The sequence below is a fragment of the Hyla sarda genome, chromosome 4 (genome assembly GCF_029499605.1).
Source record: "Hyla sarda isolate aHylSar1 chromosome 4, aHylSar1.hap1, whole genome shotgun sequence".
Taxonomy (NCBI): domain Eukaryota; kingdom Metazoa; phylum Chordata; class Amphibia; order Anura; family Hylidae; genus Hyla; species Hyla sarda.
In genome coordinates, this window is record NC_079192.1 from 274318103 (window position 1) to 274338290 (window position 20188).

Sequence of the window (20188 nt, forward strand, 5' to 3'; positions counted from 1 at the left end):
ACTTGTGACAAAAAAACAATGTCAGAATTATCGTGATTGGCAGAACGTTACCAGAGTTATTCTCTAATAAAGACAGACATCCCCGATTTGAAAAAACAGGCCTGGTCTTTCAGGGGCGTACAGGTTTATTTGTATTGGTCCTTAAGGGTTTAAGAAGGATGAAATTGGTCTGAAACAACTAGCCCGGTGTCTGCCTCCTACTGACACAGTATATCCTACTGCCTCCTAGTTGACAGCTGCCTGTACCCATGGTCCCCTTTGTCACCCAAGGAAAGTACAGATAAGTTATTTAAGAATCTTTGCAATATGGACATCTTAACAGACTTGCTGAAAAATAATTTGAAATGTGAAGGGGTAATTCCTGTTTATTTTAGTTGACAAAAGGTTTTCGCCATGTCCTTGTTGTTCATTGACGTAAACAAAACTGATGAAAATTACTGCAATCTTTGTCAACTTGTGAACATTTCATATGGAATGGCTTACAGGGCTTAGCGTTAGCCTGCATAACCGCTATTAAACCTCCCCCCCCCCCCCCCCCCCTTATTACTCCAGTACTTCTTTCTTATCCACAGTACAGGGGGATAGGTTTTCAGGGTCTGGAATACCCCTTTATCTTTTCATGTTTGTTTTCCCACAGAAACTGGCAGAGTGCTCCTTTTATGGAAGTAGAAGTTGCGATTAGGCTGCTGTATATGTTGGCCGAAGCTATCCCAGCATCCCATGGAGCCCATTTTTGTGGTGATGTTGCCAAAGCAAGTGCCCTTCAGGATATGATGAGAACGGTAAATATATATGGTTTTTGTTTTACTATTTATGTTGCACAAACATGAGAAACACATTTTCAGGTATGCATGTGTGACTGCTTGCATATCATGTTGGTGATATGTTTGTCTGCTTTGTAAAATAGGAAACTTCAAATTCGCAACAGATCCACTGTGTGATTACACACTTAGGCTACGTTCACATAGCGGAATTTCCACATTTTCACACAAATTCCATTCAGCAAAGCTAGTTGAGCGGTATTCTACCAGAATTGCAGCGGAATTCTGTATTAGCTAAACACAATTCTACTGACATTCAAGTCTCATAGAGTTCAATGGGATTGTGCCCACAATTCTGCAAAATTAGACTGGATTTATATTTTTGCAGAATTTCCACTTTCTGAATGGAACAGCGGAATCCTATTGAACCTAACATGCAATAAATGCCAGTGGAAAAGTAACCAATCAGATTGCTTCTTCCCTTTTTAAAAAGGTCTCTGAAAAATAAAGTGATCTGATTGTTATGGCTGAGTGGTCAACTTTTCTTCTGCACAGCTTTTGATAAATTTTCCCCTCAAATTGAGTGTTAGCCTGGGTTCACACCACGTTTTCTTAAATACGGCTCCCGTATACGGTTGGGAGGAGGGTGGCGGGGCTTAATCGCGGCGCCCGCACTCAGCCGTATTCGGGAACCGTATTTAATGTATGTCTATGAGCCGACCGGAGTGAACTGCAGCCTCCGGTCGGCTTCATTTTCAGCCGTATGCGGTTTCCCGACCGCAGGCAAAAACGTGGTCGACCACGTTTTTGCCTGCAGTCGAGAAACCTCATACGGCCGAAAACGAAGCGCCGCGATTAAGCCCCGCCCCCCTCCTCCCAACCGTATACAGAAGCCGTATTTAAGAAAACATGGTGTGAACCCAGCCTTACCTAAATTATATAGCAAGCCCTATCGACATAGGCACCATGAACATCTCAGACCCTATTCTTTGTATAGGATAGGTTTGTAAGAATGCTCTGTGCAAGGGAGCGGTTGCTGAGCTCCCATTGTCTTCAACCCCCAGTAACTAGAGATCAGGTAGCTATCCTCTATCCTGAGAATGACTTGTATTCATATGCACAAAAACCTTTAAAATATTGCAGTCACTGCATATTTGCTTCTGCTGTTGGACTCTTTGGGTCACTACTGCTGATGTCAGTGTTGCTTGTGGAGAATAGATCCATGATACAATATCTGATGGAGCTTTGCAGAAATGTACATTTTCTATCTGATTTCAAAGCATAAGGTATATCATAGTGCAAGGTAGAAGTTTTAGACATATAATTTATAGTTCTGTATGCTGAACATTCTTGGATGTTATAACATTTTGTTTTTGCATTTCCCTAGCTGGTGACCTCAGGTGTGAGTGTCTACAATCACACATCTGTTACATTAGAATTTTTTGAAACTGTTGTAAGATATGAAAAATTCTTCACGGTTGAACCCATCCACATTCCTAATGTTCTGGTAAGCAAATATATATATATACATATACATACAGCAACAGATGAATGCAGCAGCACACTGCCAGCACAAAGATAGAGATGAAACATGAATATGCAGTTAAAACATGGAAAGCTATACAGCTATGGTGTAATAGATGCAAATGTGAAACTATGAAATAGTGAGGCACTTAGCTCGCAAATTTGTCTCCGCTATATATATATATATATATATATATATATATATATATATATATATATATATAATATATATATATATATATATAACTATATATATAGTTTTTTTTACTTTTGACAAATAAATCAAGTTTATTCAGACTCAATATTTACAATGTTGACCCTTATTTTTAACTCTTTGGGGACTTTTTTTTCCGTTTTTGCACTTTCGTTTTTTTTCTCCTCACCTTTTAAAAATCATAACCCTTTAAATTTTGCACCTACAGAGGGCTCTGGGGTTTTCTTCCGGGGTGATTCGCACCATGCTGCGGGCTCGTAAGCCTTCCTCTGCTAGGATTTAACACCTATTTTCAGGTGCTGTGAGGCTCAGTCCGTCTCTCCGGTTATCTTTTCTTTTCCGCGCCTCCTGGCCTTCTTGCAATCCGGTCTGGCATTTGGCGCTCAGCTTCCTTAAAGGTCAAGTTTTGTCTCTTTCTATTCTCATTCAATGGCCGCTTGCTTCCAACCCTCTCGTCCGTGGCTTCCAACCCTCACGTCCGTACCTTGAGTGGCCCTTGCGGCTCCACCGTACCGGTCTCCCACCCCTCCTTGGGATCTCAACCTGGTGCTCAGTGCTTTGAGGGAAGCTCTGTTTGAACCTCTTTGGGACGCTTCCCTTCGCCTTTTCCTGGAAGGTCTCCTTCCTCCTCGCCATTACCTCAATTTGGAGGGTCTCTGAGCTGGCGGCTCTCGTCGCTCTCCCTTCTTGGTCCTTCACCAGGGCAAGGTTGTTTTTCGTCCGCCTCCCTCTTTCTTTCCCAAGGTGGTCTCCTTTGACGTGAACAAGATCGTTCTTCCTTCCTTCTGTCTGGCTCCATCCAACGCCAAGGAGCTTTCCCTCCATTGTCTGGATGTGGTTTGCGCTTTCCGGATCTATCTTTCCATCACCTCCTCTTTCCGGCAGGGTGACGCTTTCTTTGTGATTCCGGAGGGTCGTTGACAAGGGTCTTCTGGCTTCCAAGGTGACCATTTCGTGGTGGATCCGTTCCGCCATCTCTGCATCGTACCGTCGTAAGGGGAAGGTCCCACCCTTTCAGGTGACTGTGCATTCCAAGAGTTCCGTTGGGGCTTCTTGGGCGCTACGAAATAGGACTTTGGCCTTGCAACTTTGCAAGGCGGCCACTTGGTAGTCTTTGCACACCTTCACCAGATTCTACCAGGTGCACATTTTGCATCCGCTGTCGCCGGTTTGGGTCGCAAGGTGTTGCAGGCGGCAGTGGCTCAGTCTTCTGCCTGATCCTGTTTTGGGTATTTCTCCCACCCTGGGGACTTCTCTGGTACGTCCCCGAAAAAAGTAGATTTTTCATGTTTACCGTAAAATCTCATTCTCGGAGGATCCATTGGGGGACACAGCACCCACCCTTTTTGTTTTGGTTTACTATGGTTTTGTTTTCTGCCCGAGGGATAGTGTTTGGTTATTTTTTGGCTGGTTCCCTCGGACGCCTGCTGGTTTCTTTCTCTGTTGGTCCTCTCCTACTGCTTTGGGACTAAACTGATTAGCTCAGTCAGTAGGCAGGATATATCCTGCCTGGTGGGGCCCACTTCTTTTTGAATGTCTAGTGGCAGCCTCCTAGTGGCAGCGAGGTATACCCACAGTCTCTGTGTCCCCCAATGGATCCTCCGAGAGAGAGAGATTTTACGGTAAGCATAAAAAATCTACTTATCCTGCTTAGGAGGAGTCACTTCCTTTCTTTCAAATAGTGAAGGCACCTCCTAGTGGAAGCAGCATATACCTATTGTCTCCTGTGCCCCCCCTAATGAAGACTACGAGAGAGATTTTACGAGGAGTAAATAAAAACATTATTTTTTTTTCCTTTTTTCTTCACCATGCCACAATGTAAAATTTTGGGTCCATGGTCAGAAAACTCCCCAGATCTCAATCCCAATCCCTTGGTCAATCTTTAAAATGTGGGTGGACAAACACAACACCCATCTTGTAGTAATCTCTGACACTGATTAAGGAGACATTGGTTGCGGTCAGTCAGGATTTGGCTCAAAAGCTGATATCTAGCACGCCAGGGTGAACGGTCTTTAAAATAAGGCTCAACACTGTAAATATTGAATCCTTGCATAAACCTGATGTATTTGTGAATACATGGTTAAAAACCTCATGAAATGTGTGTATTATGAAAAACTGTACTTTAGTGTACCACTGAAATATCAGACTATAAAGGTTTTAAAAATACTGAAGCAAAAATCTATATGAAAACCAAATATTTCTGTCTGAAAGCTTTTGGCCAAAACAGTATATCATGCTCAGCTACAGACGTGAATAGATAGCGGAGAGGGAGATAACACAAATTATACTTGTCTCAGCTATTTGATAATTTCAAGTTTTCCTTTCAAGCTCCACAGCAGTGGTGCTGAGCTGCAGTTCCAATGTCTGATGCCTTTAACAGTTGCAGCTCTAATAAATACCAGGTTCTTCTTCCACCCACATTAAAGCCTCACTCACTCTTCTCAGTTCTAGTTTTAAAATCACATTCTTTACTGATATTTTTGCCTAGTTATGTGACCTCAACAGTGACTGTGAAAACAAGCATTTAGCTTTTAATGGCATATCAAGTGTTGCTGATCTTTTAGTGACTTGACTCATTAAAGGGTGTACTCTGGCGTTTATCTGGTACTAGGCGGCAGTGTTACATATTGAGCTCCAACACTGGTCTTCCTGGTGCCAGGACCTAATACACTGCTGCACAGCCAATCACTGGCTGAGGCGGGACGCCGCTGCTGCCAGCGATTAGCTTAAATGCACTTTGACCCGGAATCAGGAAGGGGATCGCACTAGGTACTGGAGCAGCGATAATTAGGTTAAGGTTTTTTATTTTAAGTCCGGCAGCCTGAGCATGAATAAAAAAAATAAGTAAAAAATAAAAACAATTTTTTAAATATGGCCATATTAAATGTATCTGTTTATTTTGAGCATCCTTCATAAAGATTTTGAAAATATTTTGACAGCTGTACTTTTACAACTTATTAGCATAACTTTGACTTTTTTTAATAACATTTTCTATATATGATTTAACATTTTAGATGGCGTTTTTGGATCACAGAGGCCTGCGTCATTCTAGTGCTAAAGTTCGTAGTAGAACAGCTTACCTCTTTTCAAGATTTGTGAAGTCTCTTCAGTAAGTACTTGTGATGTTCATTTGGGTATTGATACTTTTTCCTTTGTGTATTTACTTGCTCATTGTTTTGTGCCATGCTGTTGTATGTAAACAGAACTGATCGTATTTTCAGAGGACTGATGGCACTTAGATACAAGGGGGTACAAAGGACAGACTGATTCAAAGACTGAGAACCTGTTATGTCAAAAGTTTTGGTGGGGGTCTGAATGTTCAGACCTCCATTGATCATAAGAATGAGCCAGAAGAAGCCTGCGCAGCCACGCGCTCCTCTTCAAGGCTCTGGATCACGTGATTGAGACTCTCCTAGACGTTCATTGCTTGTTCGTCTCGATCATGTGACATGGAGTCAGGAGAAAACACGCTGAGCACAAACTTTTCCTGCCTCGTTCTCATGCTGTTAGGAAAGGACAGTGGCAATGTAATAATTTCACAGGTATAAGATATGAAATGTAGCTAACCAGGGAAGGGCTTTTCCACACTGCCGGCATGCTCTGTTAGAGGGGATAGGGGAAAAGTTTTCATATCCTGGAGTACTCCTTTAAGTTGAAATCATGCAATTGCAGTTTTTGGAGTATTCAAATTTTGTAGATTTCAGCTTTGAAAACTCTGCTTGTGTATTACATTTTATATTACATTGTCTGTTCAGGTATATATAACGTTCTTACTACTATTTTATTTTACACATCTTTTATTGATTGTTTTTTGTGTTTTTATTTTATTTTTTTAAATAAGATTTAGTTTCTATTTTACTTTGCCATTTCTGTCTCCTAGTAAACACATGAATGCCTTTGTGGAAGATATCTTAACTAGGATTCAAGATCTCCTTGAACTCTCACCACCAGTAAGTTGCTAAGTCACTATTTATGTATATAGATGGTGCTTGCTCCAGCACAATATGTTGCATGTCAATAACTTGCCCATAAAAGTGTTTATCTATAAAAGAATGTTTTGGATATATCATAAGCACTGATTGGTGGGTGTTTTGGCTGTGTTTAGGCTCAATTTGTTTCCACTGCTCCAAAAGTTTTCAGTTTTTTCCTCCTCACATTTTAAAAATGATAACCCTTTCAATTTTGCACCTAAAAATCCATATGATGGCTTATTTTTTGCGCCGCTAATTCTACTTTGCAGTGACATCAGTCATTTTACCCATAAATCTACAGCGAAATGGGAAAAAAAAAATCATTGTGCGACGAAATTGAAGAAAACTTTTGGGGGCTTCCGTTTCTATGCAGTACATTTTTCAGTAAAAATGACACCTTATCTTTATTTTGTAGGTCCATATGATTAACCCCTTAAGGACACATGACTTACTGGAACGTCATGTGTCCGCTCCCAATCTATAACGCGGGACCACGGCGTGGCACCGCGTCATAGCGGGTCGGGCACGGACTCTAACAACGGCCGGGGCCCGTGGCTAATAGCGCGCGGCATTGATCGCAGTGCCGCACGCTATTAACCCTTTTAGACGCGGCGTTCAAAGTTGAACGCCGTGTCTAAAGTGAAAGTGTGCCGGTTAGCTAAGTGGGCTGTTCCGGATAGCCGCGGTGAAATCGCGGCATCCCCAACAGCTTACAGGACAGCAGGAGGGTCCCTACCTGCCTCCTCGCTGTCCGATCGCCGAATGACTGCTCAGTGCCTGAGATCCAGGCATGAGCAGTCAAGCGGCAGAATCATCGATCACTGGTTTCTTATGAGAAACCAGTGTTCAATGTAAAAGATCAGTGTGTGCAGTGTTATAGGTCCCTATGGGAGCTATAACACTGCAAAAAAAAGTGAATAAAGATCATTTAACCCCTTCCCTATTTAAAAGTTTGGATCACCCTCCTTTTCCCATAAAAAAAACTGTGTAAATAAAAATAAACATATATGGTATCGCCGCGTGTGGAAATGTCCGAATTATAAAAATATATCGTTAATTAAACCGCACCGTCAATGGCGTGCGCGCTAAAAAATTCCAAAGTCCAAAATAGTGCATTTTTGGTCATGAAAAATGAATAAAAGGCGATCAATAAGTCCTATCGATGCAAAAATTGTACCGTTTAAAACTTCAGATCACGGCGCAAAAAATTAGCCCTCATACCGCCCCATACGCGGAAAAATAAAAAAGTTATAGGGGTCAGAAATGACAATTTTAAACGTATTACTTTTCCTGCATGAAGTTATGATTTTTTCCAGAAGTCCGACAAAATCAAACCTGTATAAGTAGGGTATCATTTTAACCGTATGGACCTACAGAATAAACATAAGGTGTCATTTTTACCGAAAAATGTACTACGTAGAAACGGAAGCCCCCAAAATTTGCAAAACGTTTTTTTTTTCAATTTTGTCTCACAATGTTTTTTTTTTTCCGTTTCACCGTAGATTTTTGGGCAAAATGACTGACGTCATCACAAAGTAGAATTGGTGGCGAAAAAAATAAGCCATCATATGGATTTTTAGGTGAAAAAATTATGTTATGATTTTTTAAAGGCAAGGAGCGAGCAAAAAGCGAAAATGCAAAAACAAAAAAAAAACGGTCCTTAAGGGGTTAAAATGATTTTGTTGTACTTCTGGAAAAAATCGTACCTACATGCACTGAAATTTATACGTTTAAAATTGTCATATTCTGACCCCTATAACTTTTTTAATTTTCTGCATATGGGTCGGTATGAGGGCTAATTTTTTGCGCCATGATCTGACGTTTTTAGCGGTACAATTTTTGTATTGATTGGACTTTTTGATCGCTTTTTAATCATGAAAAAATGAATAAAAAGCGACCAAAAATACGCTATTTTGGACTTTGGCATTTTTTTGCGCGTACGCCATTGACGGTGCGGTTTAATTAATTATATATTTTTATAGTTCGGACATTTACGCACGCAGCGATACCACATGTTTATTTTTATTTACACAGGTTTTTTGTTTTTTTTATGGGAAAAGGGGGGTGATTTGAACTTTTATTAGGGAAGGAGTTAAATGTAGGGATTGACCGATAATCGGTGGAGGTTAGGGCCGATAGCCGATAACTTATACCGATATTCCGGTATAAGTTATCGGCTATTTATCCCCCCGCGATACCTCTGCAGATCATTGATTTAAAGCGGGCACTTTAAATCATTCCACCGCCACTACCTGATTCTCTCCCCCTGCCTGACCGGGGGTCCTGAGTCCTGCCGCGTCGCGCCCAAACCCCCCCCCGCACCGCTCCTTGCCCGCTGCCGCCGCCGCGTTGCACCGCCCCGGCCCCATTGCCTCCCCCATCCCTGGTTTTATAATTACCTGGGCCCGGGGTCCACTCTACATCTGGCTCCGGTGGCGTCCTCCTGAGCTGTCACTGTGCGCACTGACGGTGACGTCACGTCGCGCACGTCACTTGTCATTGTGCACAGTGTAACGCAGGACGCTGCAGGAGCCAGAAGTAGCGTGGGCCCCAGGAACAGGTAATTATAAAACCGGGGATGGGGGAGGCAATGGGGCCGGGGCGACGCCGTGCATTTCGGGGGGGGGGGGGGGGGGGTGGCATTATCGGCAAGGTAATTGCCGATACCGATAATGCCCAAAATCGTGATTATCGGCCGAACCGATAATCGGTCGATCCCTAGTTAAATGACCTTTTTAACTTTTTTTTTTTCACTTTTTTTTTTTTTTTGCAGTGCTATAGCTCCCATAGGGAGCTATAGCACTGCACACACTGATCTCCTATGCTGATCCCTGCAGAGTCATAGCTCTGCACGGATCAGCGAGATAGGGGCTCGATTGCTCAAGCCTGTAGTTCAGGCTTGGAGCAATCAAACCCTGATCGGACGCCGCGGACACAGGTAAGGGGACCTCCGCCTGCGTCCCAGCTGATCACAACATCGCGATTTTATCGTGATGTCCTGATCAGCCCGACTGAGCTGCCGGGAAGCATTTACTTTCACTTTCAGACGCGGCGGTCAACTTTGATCGCCGCGTCTGAAGGGTTAACAGTGCGCGGCACAACGACCGATGCCGCACGCTGTTCGCCCAGGGTCCCGGCTGTGATTAGCAGCCGGGACCGACCCGGTGTGATGCGGGGTCACGGCGTGACCCCGATTTTAACACTGGGAGCGGGCTCTGGACGTACAGGTACGTCCTAAGTCCTTAAGGGGTTAATAGAGAGAATGCACAAGGGCAAAAAACAGCCTTATATGTGTAACTGTGGAGGTCACAGCAGGTAATGCTTCTCCTATCAGTGTTATCACATAAGCCCTTTTGGTCATGTCAGATAATGTTCGTTGTAAAGAAATGTAAGTATCCTTGCAATAAAACTTGAATTCGCCTCTGCTGTTGTCATCTTATGGCGTGTTATTGGCAGCTGCAGCTAAGCCGGCATTGGGGAAGGGGTACATTATGGGAATTTTCATGCAGTTTGCTTGCAAAAAGCCATATCCAAAGTAAGTTTAAATAGGTACTTTCAGGAGAGATGTATTTAAGTCCCTCTAGTGTACCTGGAAAGGGAAACCTTTTTATGTTTACTTTTATTTATGCTTTTTATTTTGTGTAGGAAAATGGTTTCCAGACATTGCTAAGCAGTGATGATCAGCTCTTCATATATGAGACTGCAGGTGTGCTCATAGTAAATAGTGATTATCCTGCTGAGCGAAAAAGTATTCTCATGAGGAATCTTCTTAATCCATTAATGGAAAAGTTCAAAATTCTTCTGGAAAAGCTAGTAGTAGAGCAAGATGAGGAGAGACAGACAGTCCTGGCAGACTGCCTTAATCATGCTGTAGGATTTGCCAGGTATGTACCATTAGAAGCTTTTTTCATTTTTTACAGTTTGACACATTTTACTGGTACAGGTTACATCTGTTTATGTAATTTTGATCCATAGTGAGAAATGTAGGGACTGAAAGTACCAATTTTATGGCCCTCAAATAGATTATTCATAATTTATATACCATATTTGACTGTGTTCAGTGTCCTTTTTAAATTGGACTGTGGGGACTTGGTTGGTGTCCCCACCCAATGATTGCACATAATTTAGACTTTAGCTTTTTTACATGGGAAATCTTATTTTCTTCTTTTTGTAGCTAGATGAAAGCAAATGAGCATGTGTTAATTAGATTGGGTTTCTTCTGTGTCGATAGTATATTATCAGTCTATTTTAGATAAAAACAAAAAAAATCTGTACACTGTCATTCTGCAGAGCGTAAACAAGGTATTATTTCTTAATTAGTGCTAAAGTAGTGTTCACCACTATTAAATGAAACAATCGAGGCAGGCAGAAGCCAACAGGGACTGACCCAGTGACCCCTGGTTTAGACAACATAAAAGAACATATCTAAACTCTGGGACCCCCACGATTTCCAGAACACAGCCTCAAGACTCGTTCCCAGCAGCGGGTCATCATTTTATTTTTATTTTTTTTGTGTTTTGTTGTAAAAAAAAAAATAAATACAGCTGATCAGTCCTTGTAAGGCACCAATGCATTATTTCCTTAGTTTAGAGGCATTTTATCTTCCTCACTAGCAAAGTACCTAATTAGTTGTTGACCAAATATAGTTTTCTTTCAGAAAATATAAAGGTGTGGATAGAAATAGAAATGTGTGTGTATATGTATGTATAATCCTATCACACACTACTGTGCAAAAAGTTTTATGTGGGTGTCTGAATTTGGTTAATTTATTAAAAAAAAAACTATTAACACTTGCATTTCTTAAGTGAATAAACAGAAGATAAATCTAAGCCAAAGGTGTGGCTCTCCTTTGTTTTCAAGAAGTCTAATTTGTTTATACAACTTTTTCCCCTCTGATTATTTGGCAATGCTGATTTTACAGGGGAGTGCTGGGTTATTGATGCTCATTGACTGTTCTTCTGTCCCCGTAGCCGTACAAGTAAAGCTTTCAGCAATAAGCAGACTGTAAAGCAGTGTGGCTGCTCTGGAGTTTATTTGGACTGTTTACAAAGTTTTCTGCCTGCTTTGAGTTGTCCTGTTCAAAAGGAACTCCTCAGAGGAGGTGTCCGCACCTTTCTGCACCGTATGATCATCTGCTTAGAGGAAGAAGTGCTTCCTTTTATCCCTACAGCTTCAGAGCATATGTTAAAAGACTGTGAAGCAAAAGACCTGCAAGAATTCATTCCTTTAATTAACCAAATTACTGCTAAGTTCAAGGTAAGTACCTAGTATTGGAATGGTATCACTTGGCCTGCTTTATTGCCCATAGCAACCAATCAAATCAAATAAACTGAAAAATGAAAGCAATCTGGTTGCTATGAGCAACTGGTTAAATTTTTCCTCTGCACAGTTTTTTTTAAAAATGTCCACAATTGAGTTTTAGGCTACTAAATAGACTACACATGTGGTTTTACGCATAATGGGTATAATAAACCACTCTTAAAGTGTGCCTGTCATTAGCAAAAACCTTTTATATAATGTAGAAAACAACATATGTTTATTTGTAATATACATTGGTTAAAAATGTGTATTTTGTCCCTGCAGCTATTTGCTTCTTTGTGGAGACAAAATACAGGAAGTGTGCACTGGGGGCGAGCAGGGCTCTGTGCACTGGGGGCGAGCAGGGCTCTGTGCACTGGGGGCGAGCAGGGCTCTGTGCACTGGGGGCGAGCAGGGCTCTGTGCACTGGGGGCGAGCAGGGCTCTGTGCACTGGGGGCGAGCAGGGCTCTGTGCACTGGGGGGCGAGCAGGGCTCTGTGCACTGGGGGGCGAGCAGGGCTCTGTGCACTGGGGGGCGAGCAGGGCTCTGTGCACTGGGGGGCGAGCAGGGCTCTGTGCACTGGGGGGCGAGCAGGGCTCTGTGCACTGGGGGGCGAGCAGGGCTCTGTGCACTGGGGGGCGAGCAGGGCTCTGTGCACTGGGGGGCGAGCAGGGCTCTGTGCACTGGGGGGCGAGCAGGGCTCTGTGCACTGGGGGGCGAGCAGGGCTCTGTGCACTGGGGGGCGAGCAGGGCTCTGTGCACTGGGGGGCGAGCAGGGCTCTGTGCACTGGGGGGCGAGCAGGGCTCTGTGCACTGGGGGGCGAGCAGGGCTCTGTGCACTGGGGGGCGAGCAGGGCTCTGTGCACTGGGGGGCGAGCAGGGCTCTGTGCACTGGGGCTCACACAGCAGGATGATTGACATGGCAGGAGCCCTGCTCGTCTTCGGCGCACAGGGTCCCACAGGCAATAGCTGCAGGAGGAGCATTTTTTCACCAAAAAAAAACATTTGTAACCAATGTATATTGCAAATATACATATACTGGTATTATCTACATTATATAAAAATCTTTTGCAAACAGGCATGCTTTAAATGATACCACAACCACCAGCTCATGTAGCCTTATTTAAAATGGACCATTTTGGGGTGTACCGTATATACTCGAGTATAAGCCGACCCGAGTATAAGCCGAGACCCCTAATTTCAACCCAAAATCCCAGGAAAAGTTATTGACTCAAGTATAAGCCTAGGGTGGGAAATACATCATCCCCCACCCCTGTCATCATCCAGACCCGTCATTAACATCCTCATCATAATCACCGCCTGTCATCATCCAGACCCTCATCATCATCCCCTTGTCATCATCCCACACATCCCCCCTTCATCATCCCCTTGTCATCATCCCCACCCCCCTTCATCATCCCCTTGTCATCATCCCCACCCCCCTTCATCATCCCCTTGTAATCATCCCACACCCCCCCCCCTTCATCACCCCTTCATCATCCCCACCCCCCTTCATCATCCCACACCCCCCCTTCATCATCCCACACCCCCCCTTCATCATCCTCTTCTCATCATCCGCCCTCAGTGGTCTTCAACCTGCGGACCTCCGGAGGTTTCAAAACTACAACTCCCAGCAAGCCCGGGCAGCCATCGGCTGTCCGGGCTTGCTGGGAGTTGTAGTTTTGAAACCTCCGGAGGTCCGCAGGTTGAAGACCACTGCGGCCTTCGACATCATCCAGCCCTCTCTCACCCCCCTTTAGTTTTGCACAGTACTCACCTCCGCTCGGCGCTGGTCCGGTGCTGCAGGGCTGTCCGGTGAGTAGGTCGTCCGGTGGGATAGTGGTTCCGGGCTGCTATCTTCACTGGGGGCGCCTCTTCTCCGTGCTTCCGGCCCGGAATAGAGGCGTTGCCTTGACAATGACGCAGAAGTACGTTGGCAATGAACGTACCTCTGCGTCATTGTCAAGGCAACGTGACTATTCTGGGGCCGGGCCCGAAGTGCTTAGAAAGGCCTACCCGGTGAAGATAGCAGCCCGGAACCACTATCCCCACCGGACCACCTCCTCTCCGGACAGTCCTGCAGCACCGGACCAGCGCCGAGCGGAGGCGAGTACTGTACAGAACTAAAGGGGGGTGAGAGGGGGCTGGATGATGTCGAAGGCCGCAGTGGTCTTCAACCTGCGGACCTCCGCAGGTTTCAAAACTACAACTCCCAGCAAGCCCGGACAGCCGATGGCTGCCCGAGCTTGCTGGGAGTTGTAGTTTTGAAACCTCTGGAGGTCCGCAGGATGAAGACCACTGCGGGTCGAGAGTTCACTCGAGTATAAGCCGAGGGGGGGTGTTTCCAGCATGAAAAATCGTGCTGAAAAACTCGGCTTATACTCGAGTATATACGGTAAATGAAGTTAATGCAATAAAACCTGAAAATTCTGTCAAGTTTTTAGCTTATATTTTGTTGTTTCCCCAAATATTCTTTCTGAAGGCACAAGTGTCACCATTTCTCCAACAAGTCTTTATGCCGCTACTTCATGCCATATTTGAGGTGCTAGTCCGCCCATCTGAGGAGAACGACCAGTCTGCTGCACTTGATAAGCAAATGTTACGTAGAAGCTATTTTGCCTTTCTGCAAACAGTCACTGGAAGTGGGATGAATGAAGTTATAGCCAACCAGGGTAAGACTGCTAATATAAGGCCGTCAATTATTATTTTTTTCTTTGGTACAATGGAAAAATCCTTTAATCCTCTTTTTATAGTGTGTGTGTGTGTGTGTGTGTGTGTGTGTGTGTGTGTGTATGTATGTATATGTATATATATATATATATATATATATATATATATATATATATATATATATATATATATATATATATATCTCTTATTTGACAAAGACTTGATTCTGCAAATTGGGCCGTTTTTGGTTTCCAGCAATGTGTGGATGTTGTAGAAAGTTACAACCGCCAAGGGTAACTGCTTTTGCATTTGCCTTTTTGCTTCAAAAACATGCTGTATCTGCACCTGTAGAATTAGGGACTGATAGGTCTTAATAGGAGCTGCAGGCAGCCATACTTCTGAATGGCTACCAAGAGATATACAGTATCTATAGCTTGTTTTCAGTTCTGCACATATCGGTTACTTTGCTTTTCTCATGGGTGCTGCCTGTTGTACCCACAAGATTGCAGTTGTCATACAGTTATGTTCCTGCTGCAGCTGCCAGGATCAGAGTTAACTTTAATCCCAGCAGTTTGCAATCTTAGATATCATCATGGCTAATGTGGCTTTTAGGATGTTTGACAGGAGAGTTGTCTGCTTTCAGTTGACATACCAAAGGAATATTATGTCATTTTTATACTAAGCATTTCAAATTTAGTGTAACAGTGTCTACTTATTAGGTCATATTGGGTGATATACTGGGGAGGATAAGTGTGACAGGCCTAGGGGACCTTCACCAAGCTCCTGGTTGCCATGTCAAACCATAAACATCCTGCCATTGTAAGTGGCAGTGCCTCTCTGATCCCAGTGGCAGGAACTTGTCTGTGTACCAGCTTTTGCATCTGAAGCTTCAGTCATAGTACCCGTGGGATCCTTATGATGTCTGTATCAGTCATGTATTGTCATTAGTGAGGGTCACGAAACGTTAGTGTCCATGTCACGTTAAAACTTCAGACATACCACAGAGACGTGTGAAAAGTTTTGGTCAGTTAACCCCATTTTTGCATTTTCGTTTTTTGCTCCTTGCCTTTAAAAAATCATAACTCTTTAAATTTTGCACCTAAAAATCCATATGATTGCTTATTTTTTGCGCCACCAATTTTACTTTGTAATGACGTCAGTCATTTTGCCCAAAAATCTACGGTGAAACGGAAAAAAAAATCATTGTGCGACAAAATTGAAAAAAAAAATGCAGTTTTGTAACTTTTGGGGGCTTCCGTTTCTACGTAGTACATTTTTCGGTAAAAATGACACCTGATATTTATTCTGTAGGTCCATATGATTAAAATGATACCCTACTTATATAGGTTTGATTTTGTCGGACTTCTGGAAAAATTCATAACTACATGCAGGAAAATTAATACGTTTAAAATTGTCATCTCCTGACCCCTATAACTTTTTTATTTTTCCGTGTATGGGGCGGTGTGAACGCTCATTTTTTGCACTGTGATCTGAAGTTTTTAACGGTACCATTTTTGCATTGATAGGACCTATTGATTTTGGACTTTGGAATTTTTTTTGCGCGTACGTCATTGACCCTGCGGTTTAATTATCGATATATTTTTTATAATTCGGACATTTCCGCACGCGGTGATACCATATGTTTATTTTTATTTACACTTTTTTTTTTTATGGGAAAAGGGGGGTGATTCAAACTTTTAATAGGGGAGGGGTTAAATGATCTTTATTCACTTTTTTTTCACTTTTTTTTGCAGTGTTATAGCTCCCATAGGGACCTATAACACTGCACACACTGATCTTTTACATTGAACACTGGTTTCTCATAAGAAACCAGTGATCGATGATTCTGCCGCTTGACTGCTCATGCCTGGATCTCAGGCACTGAGCAGTCATTCGGCGATCGGACAGCGATGAGGCAGGTAGGGGCCCTCCCACTGTCCTGTAAGCTGTTCGAGATGCCGCGATTTCGCTGCGGCTATCCTGAACAGCCCACTGAGTTAACCGGCACTTTTTACTTTCGCTTTTAGCCGCGCGGCTCAGCTCTGAGCGCGCGGCTAAAGGGTCAATAGCACGCGGCGCCGCGATCGGCGCTTCGCGCTATTAGCGGCGGGTCCCGGCTTCACTATGATGCCGGGCCCGCCGTGATATGATGCGGGGTTACCGTGTAACCCCGCGTTATATCACGGGAGCAGGACCAAGGACGTACCGGTACGTCCTTGGTCCTTAAGGGGTTAAGGGTCCTGGTGTTCACCAATCATTAGAACATACAGGTGAGCTCTTCTCTCCCTGTGTTTTGACATGGCAAATGTATTTTTTAATTCCAGGGACACATTAAAGGCAATAGGCTAGAGAGTAACACGAGGCAGTTGTGGGTGTTTTTTCTTTTTTAGGGGACTGATGGAAGCATGACTGAAGACTATACACACCGTTTGTTTGGTCTTTTTTACATGGAAACGCAAATCTTCTTAAAAATTGTTGGCACCTAAAGGGCAGAAACTTTTAAGACTATTTGCAAATGTCGTGCAGTTGGACCTTTTCTTAATTTTTTGTGGCTATCTGGCAGTCACTAACAGGATAAGTTCAGGCTTAGCTAACTTTCTGTGGATTTTCTGTCTGAATCTCCAGCATGTGTCACTTTATGTAATGGATAGTGGGAAAGTCATATTCACATTAAATGTGCTAAGAAATGTAATATGAATTTCAAACCCCTTGACTTTTTCCCTCAGAATTATCAGATGTAAATCTAAATAATTTTGTACATATTTGGCACTGTGGATTACCATTTTACTGGATTTGCAATTACATATTTTGGCAACAGATCCATTGTTTATAGACTTATGTTTTTGCTATTGTCTTTAATGCCATTTTCTTTAAAGGAGATATCTCATGAAAAAAAACGTATTCCCTATCCGCAGGATAGGGAATACGTTTTAGATCATGGGGGGGGGGGTTCAGAGTATCTTCAAGCAAAAACAAATGTCCAGCATTGGGTGTTCAGGTACAAATTCTTTGCACTTTATTTAGGATCACAGGATAAAACAGGCACGATGAAACCTCTGATGCGTTTCACGCAATAATGCACTTATTCATAGTCATGACTCTATGACTAAGCACATTATTGCGTGAAATGTGTCAGAGGTTTCATCGTGCCTTTTTTATCCTGTGATCCTAAATAAAGTCCAAAGAATTTGTACCTGAACACCCAATGCTGGACATTTGTTTTTGCTTGGACTTTGATGTGAAGCTTGGACGGTGCCAGCGGGTCCGCTGCACAGGTGTGCTCAGTGGGCTGGAGTAGAGCTGTGTTATTCCTAACTCCTAACATTGTTCGGCCATCTTCAGCTCTCCCACAGAGATATATTGGGGGGTGGGGGGTTGACTCGCTGTTCCGAATGAGAGCCAGGGGCCCCGTACAAGAGATCGTAGGGGGCACCAGTGCTCAGGCACCCCGCGGTCTGAAAAGTTTTTTTTTTCTTTTTTTTTTTTCTTGAGACTTCCCTTTTAGGGTATGTTCACACATATGCAGATTTAATGCAAAGGATTTGCTGCTGCAGATTTCAATGTAAACTAAATGACTGAACACAGCTTCTAATCTGCAGTTACAAATCCTGCGCATCAAATTTGCGCTGGATCCTGTATGTGTGAACGTACCCTTAATCAGTTTCCATTGCCTTGTGTGGGCAATACTTATAGACTGAAGAACGCTTAGGGAATGTTCACATGGACAGACTCTGTGCTGTTGTAAAGATTAGAGATGAGCGAACTTACAGTAAATTCGATTCGTCACAAACTTCTCGGCTCAGCAGTTGATGACTTTTCCTGCATAAATTAGTTCAGCTTTCAGGTGCTCCCGTGGGCTGGAAAAGGTGGATACAGTCCTAGGAGACTCTTTACTAGGAATGTATCCACCTTTTCAAGCCCACCGGAGCACCTGAAAGCTGAACTAATTTACGCAGGAAAAGTCATCAACTGCCGAGCCGAGACGTTCGTGTCAAATCGAATTTACTGTAAGTTCGCTCATCTCTAGTAATTATTAAAGGGGTACTCTGGTGGAAAACTTACTACAGAAGAAATTTTCTTTTTGGAACACAGAGCTCTCTGCTGACATCACGAGCACAGTGCTCCCTGCTGACATCTCTGTCCATTTTAGGAACTGTCCAGAGCAGCATATGTTTTCTATGGGGATTTTCTTCTACTCTGGACAGTTCTTAAAATGGACAGAGATGTCAGCAGAGAGCTCTGTGTTCCAAAAAGAAAATAATTTCCTCTGTAGTATTCATCAGCTAATAAGTACTGGAAGGATTAAGATTTTTTAATAGAAGTCATTTACAAATCTGTTTAACTTTCTGGCACCAGTTGATTAAAAAAAAAAAGTTTTCCACCTGAGTACCCCTTTAAGCATCAGTAAAGCTCCCATTGAGTTACATGTCACACTTTTTTCCACATGGTAAAAACAGCAATCTGTTGGTTTGTTTGTTTTTTCATCAGTGGGAGATGGTTTTTAAAGAAGATATCCCATGCAGCAAAGAAAAAAAAGATACCTAGCCATTCCATAGTATATTCACCTACCACCTCTCTGACATGTTTGTGATTTTTTTCTGCCCCCCATTCACCGGCTATTCAGCTCATAAATTCCAGTTATTTCCTGGATATGGTGGCTATGCCTGTGATCTCAAAGACTACATTTCCCTGCATGCACTGCTCACATTTCCTGCTCTCAGCTGCCTGAGCAGAGAACTTGTTACCACCCCTAACTTATGTTAGTCACTCCCACAGCTCTGCTAGCTCACTCCCACATAACACTGAGCTCCAATCATAGCCCTATACAGCAGGGTGGCCACGAGGAAACAAAATGTAATCTCAGTGCTCAGAGAGAGGGACCCTGGAGTAGAAGCTGCAGTTTTACACTGTAAAATCACTCCCACCCCCTCCTCCTCTCAGTGAAATAGCTTTACACTGGCCCAATCACCTCCCCCCTTCTCTGCCCAGCACTCCTCTCTCCCCAGTGCTCAGTGTGACAGCTCCCTCCCCCCCCCCCTCTCCTCCGTTCTCAGTGTATAAACATAAGCAAGGAGAGGGGAGAGAATCAGCCTGTTTGCTGACTCTGCTATGATCTGAATCAGCCGGCATATAGGCAGTGCTGCTCAGCCAATCACTGAAGAACAGAGGGAGGACTGTGTGAATATTCATCAGATGGGAGGGGCTAAGGCCGAGCACAGGGAGCTCTCTGCAGCACAGGGGTTTTCTGGGTAATTGTCACGTCACGGCCCCCGGGATACTGCTGATAACAGCCTGAATGGGGGCCGAAAGTCATGAAAACCTGGAACAGCTGAATTTCCTGTCAGACAGAAGAATGCAGATAAAGCTTGTTTCTAAGCAGCATTGGTAATGGAAGTGATTTACAAACCTATATAACTTTACCTTCAGCACTAAAAGCTGAACAATTGTTTACTGTCAGACTTGTCCTTTAAAATTAAAAGGCATGGATTTTCATGCCAAATTGTCATGTCAAAATCTGGCTTTAAAAATTTTTTTTTTTTCCAAACAAGCCCTTAATAGCGGTGCCCTATTTATAATTGAATATACAAAAACTATTTAAATGTAACCATTTCTTCGTGTTCAGGTGCTGAGAATGTGGAGCGTGTTTTATTTACAGTCATTCAAGGGGCTGTAGAATACCCAGATCCTATTGCTCAGAAAACCTGCTTCATCATCCTTTCCAAGCTTGTGGAACTTTGGGGTAAGGATC

At 43.3% G+C, this 20188-nt stretch overlaps 1 protein-coding gene across 2 annotated transcripts in view; it reads left to right on the plus strand.

The window, feature by feature from the left end:
* The window catches only part of XPOT (exportin for tRNA), an 81078-nt gene that overhangs the window by 52848 nt on the left and 8042 nt on the right, over positions 1-20188 (plus strand). For both annotated transcript variants that reach the window (XM_056574277.1, XM_056574278.1), the window contains exons 13-20: positions 638-782; positions 2149-2268; positions 5514-5608; positions 6380-6449; positions 10116-10354; positions 11441-11726; positions 14252-14441; positions 20063-20179. In XM_056574277.1, coding sequence (XP_056430252.1) covers positions 638-782; positions 2149-2268; positions 5514-5608; positions 6380-6449; positions 10116-10354; positions 11441-11726; positions 14252-14441; positions 20063-20179 — 1262 coding nt within the window. The remainder of the gene's footprint in view (positions 1-637; positions 783-2148; positions 2269-5513; positions 5609-6379; positions 6450-10115; positions 10355-11440; positions 11727-14251; positions 14442-20062; positions 20180-20188) is intronic.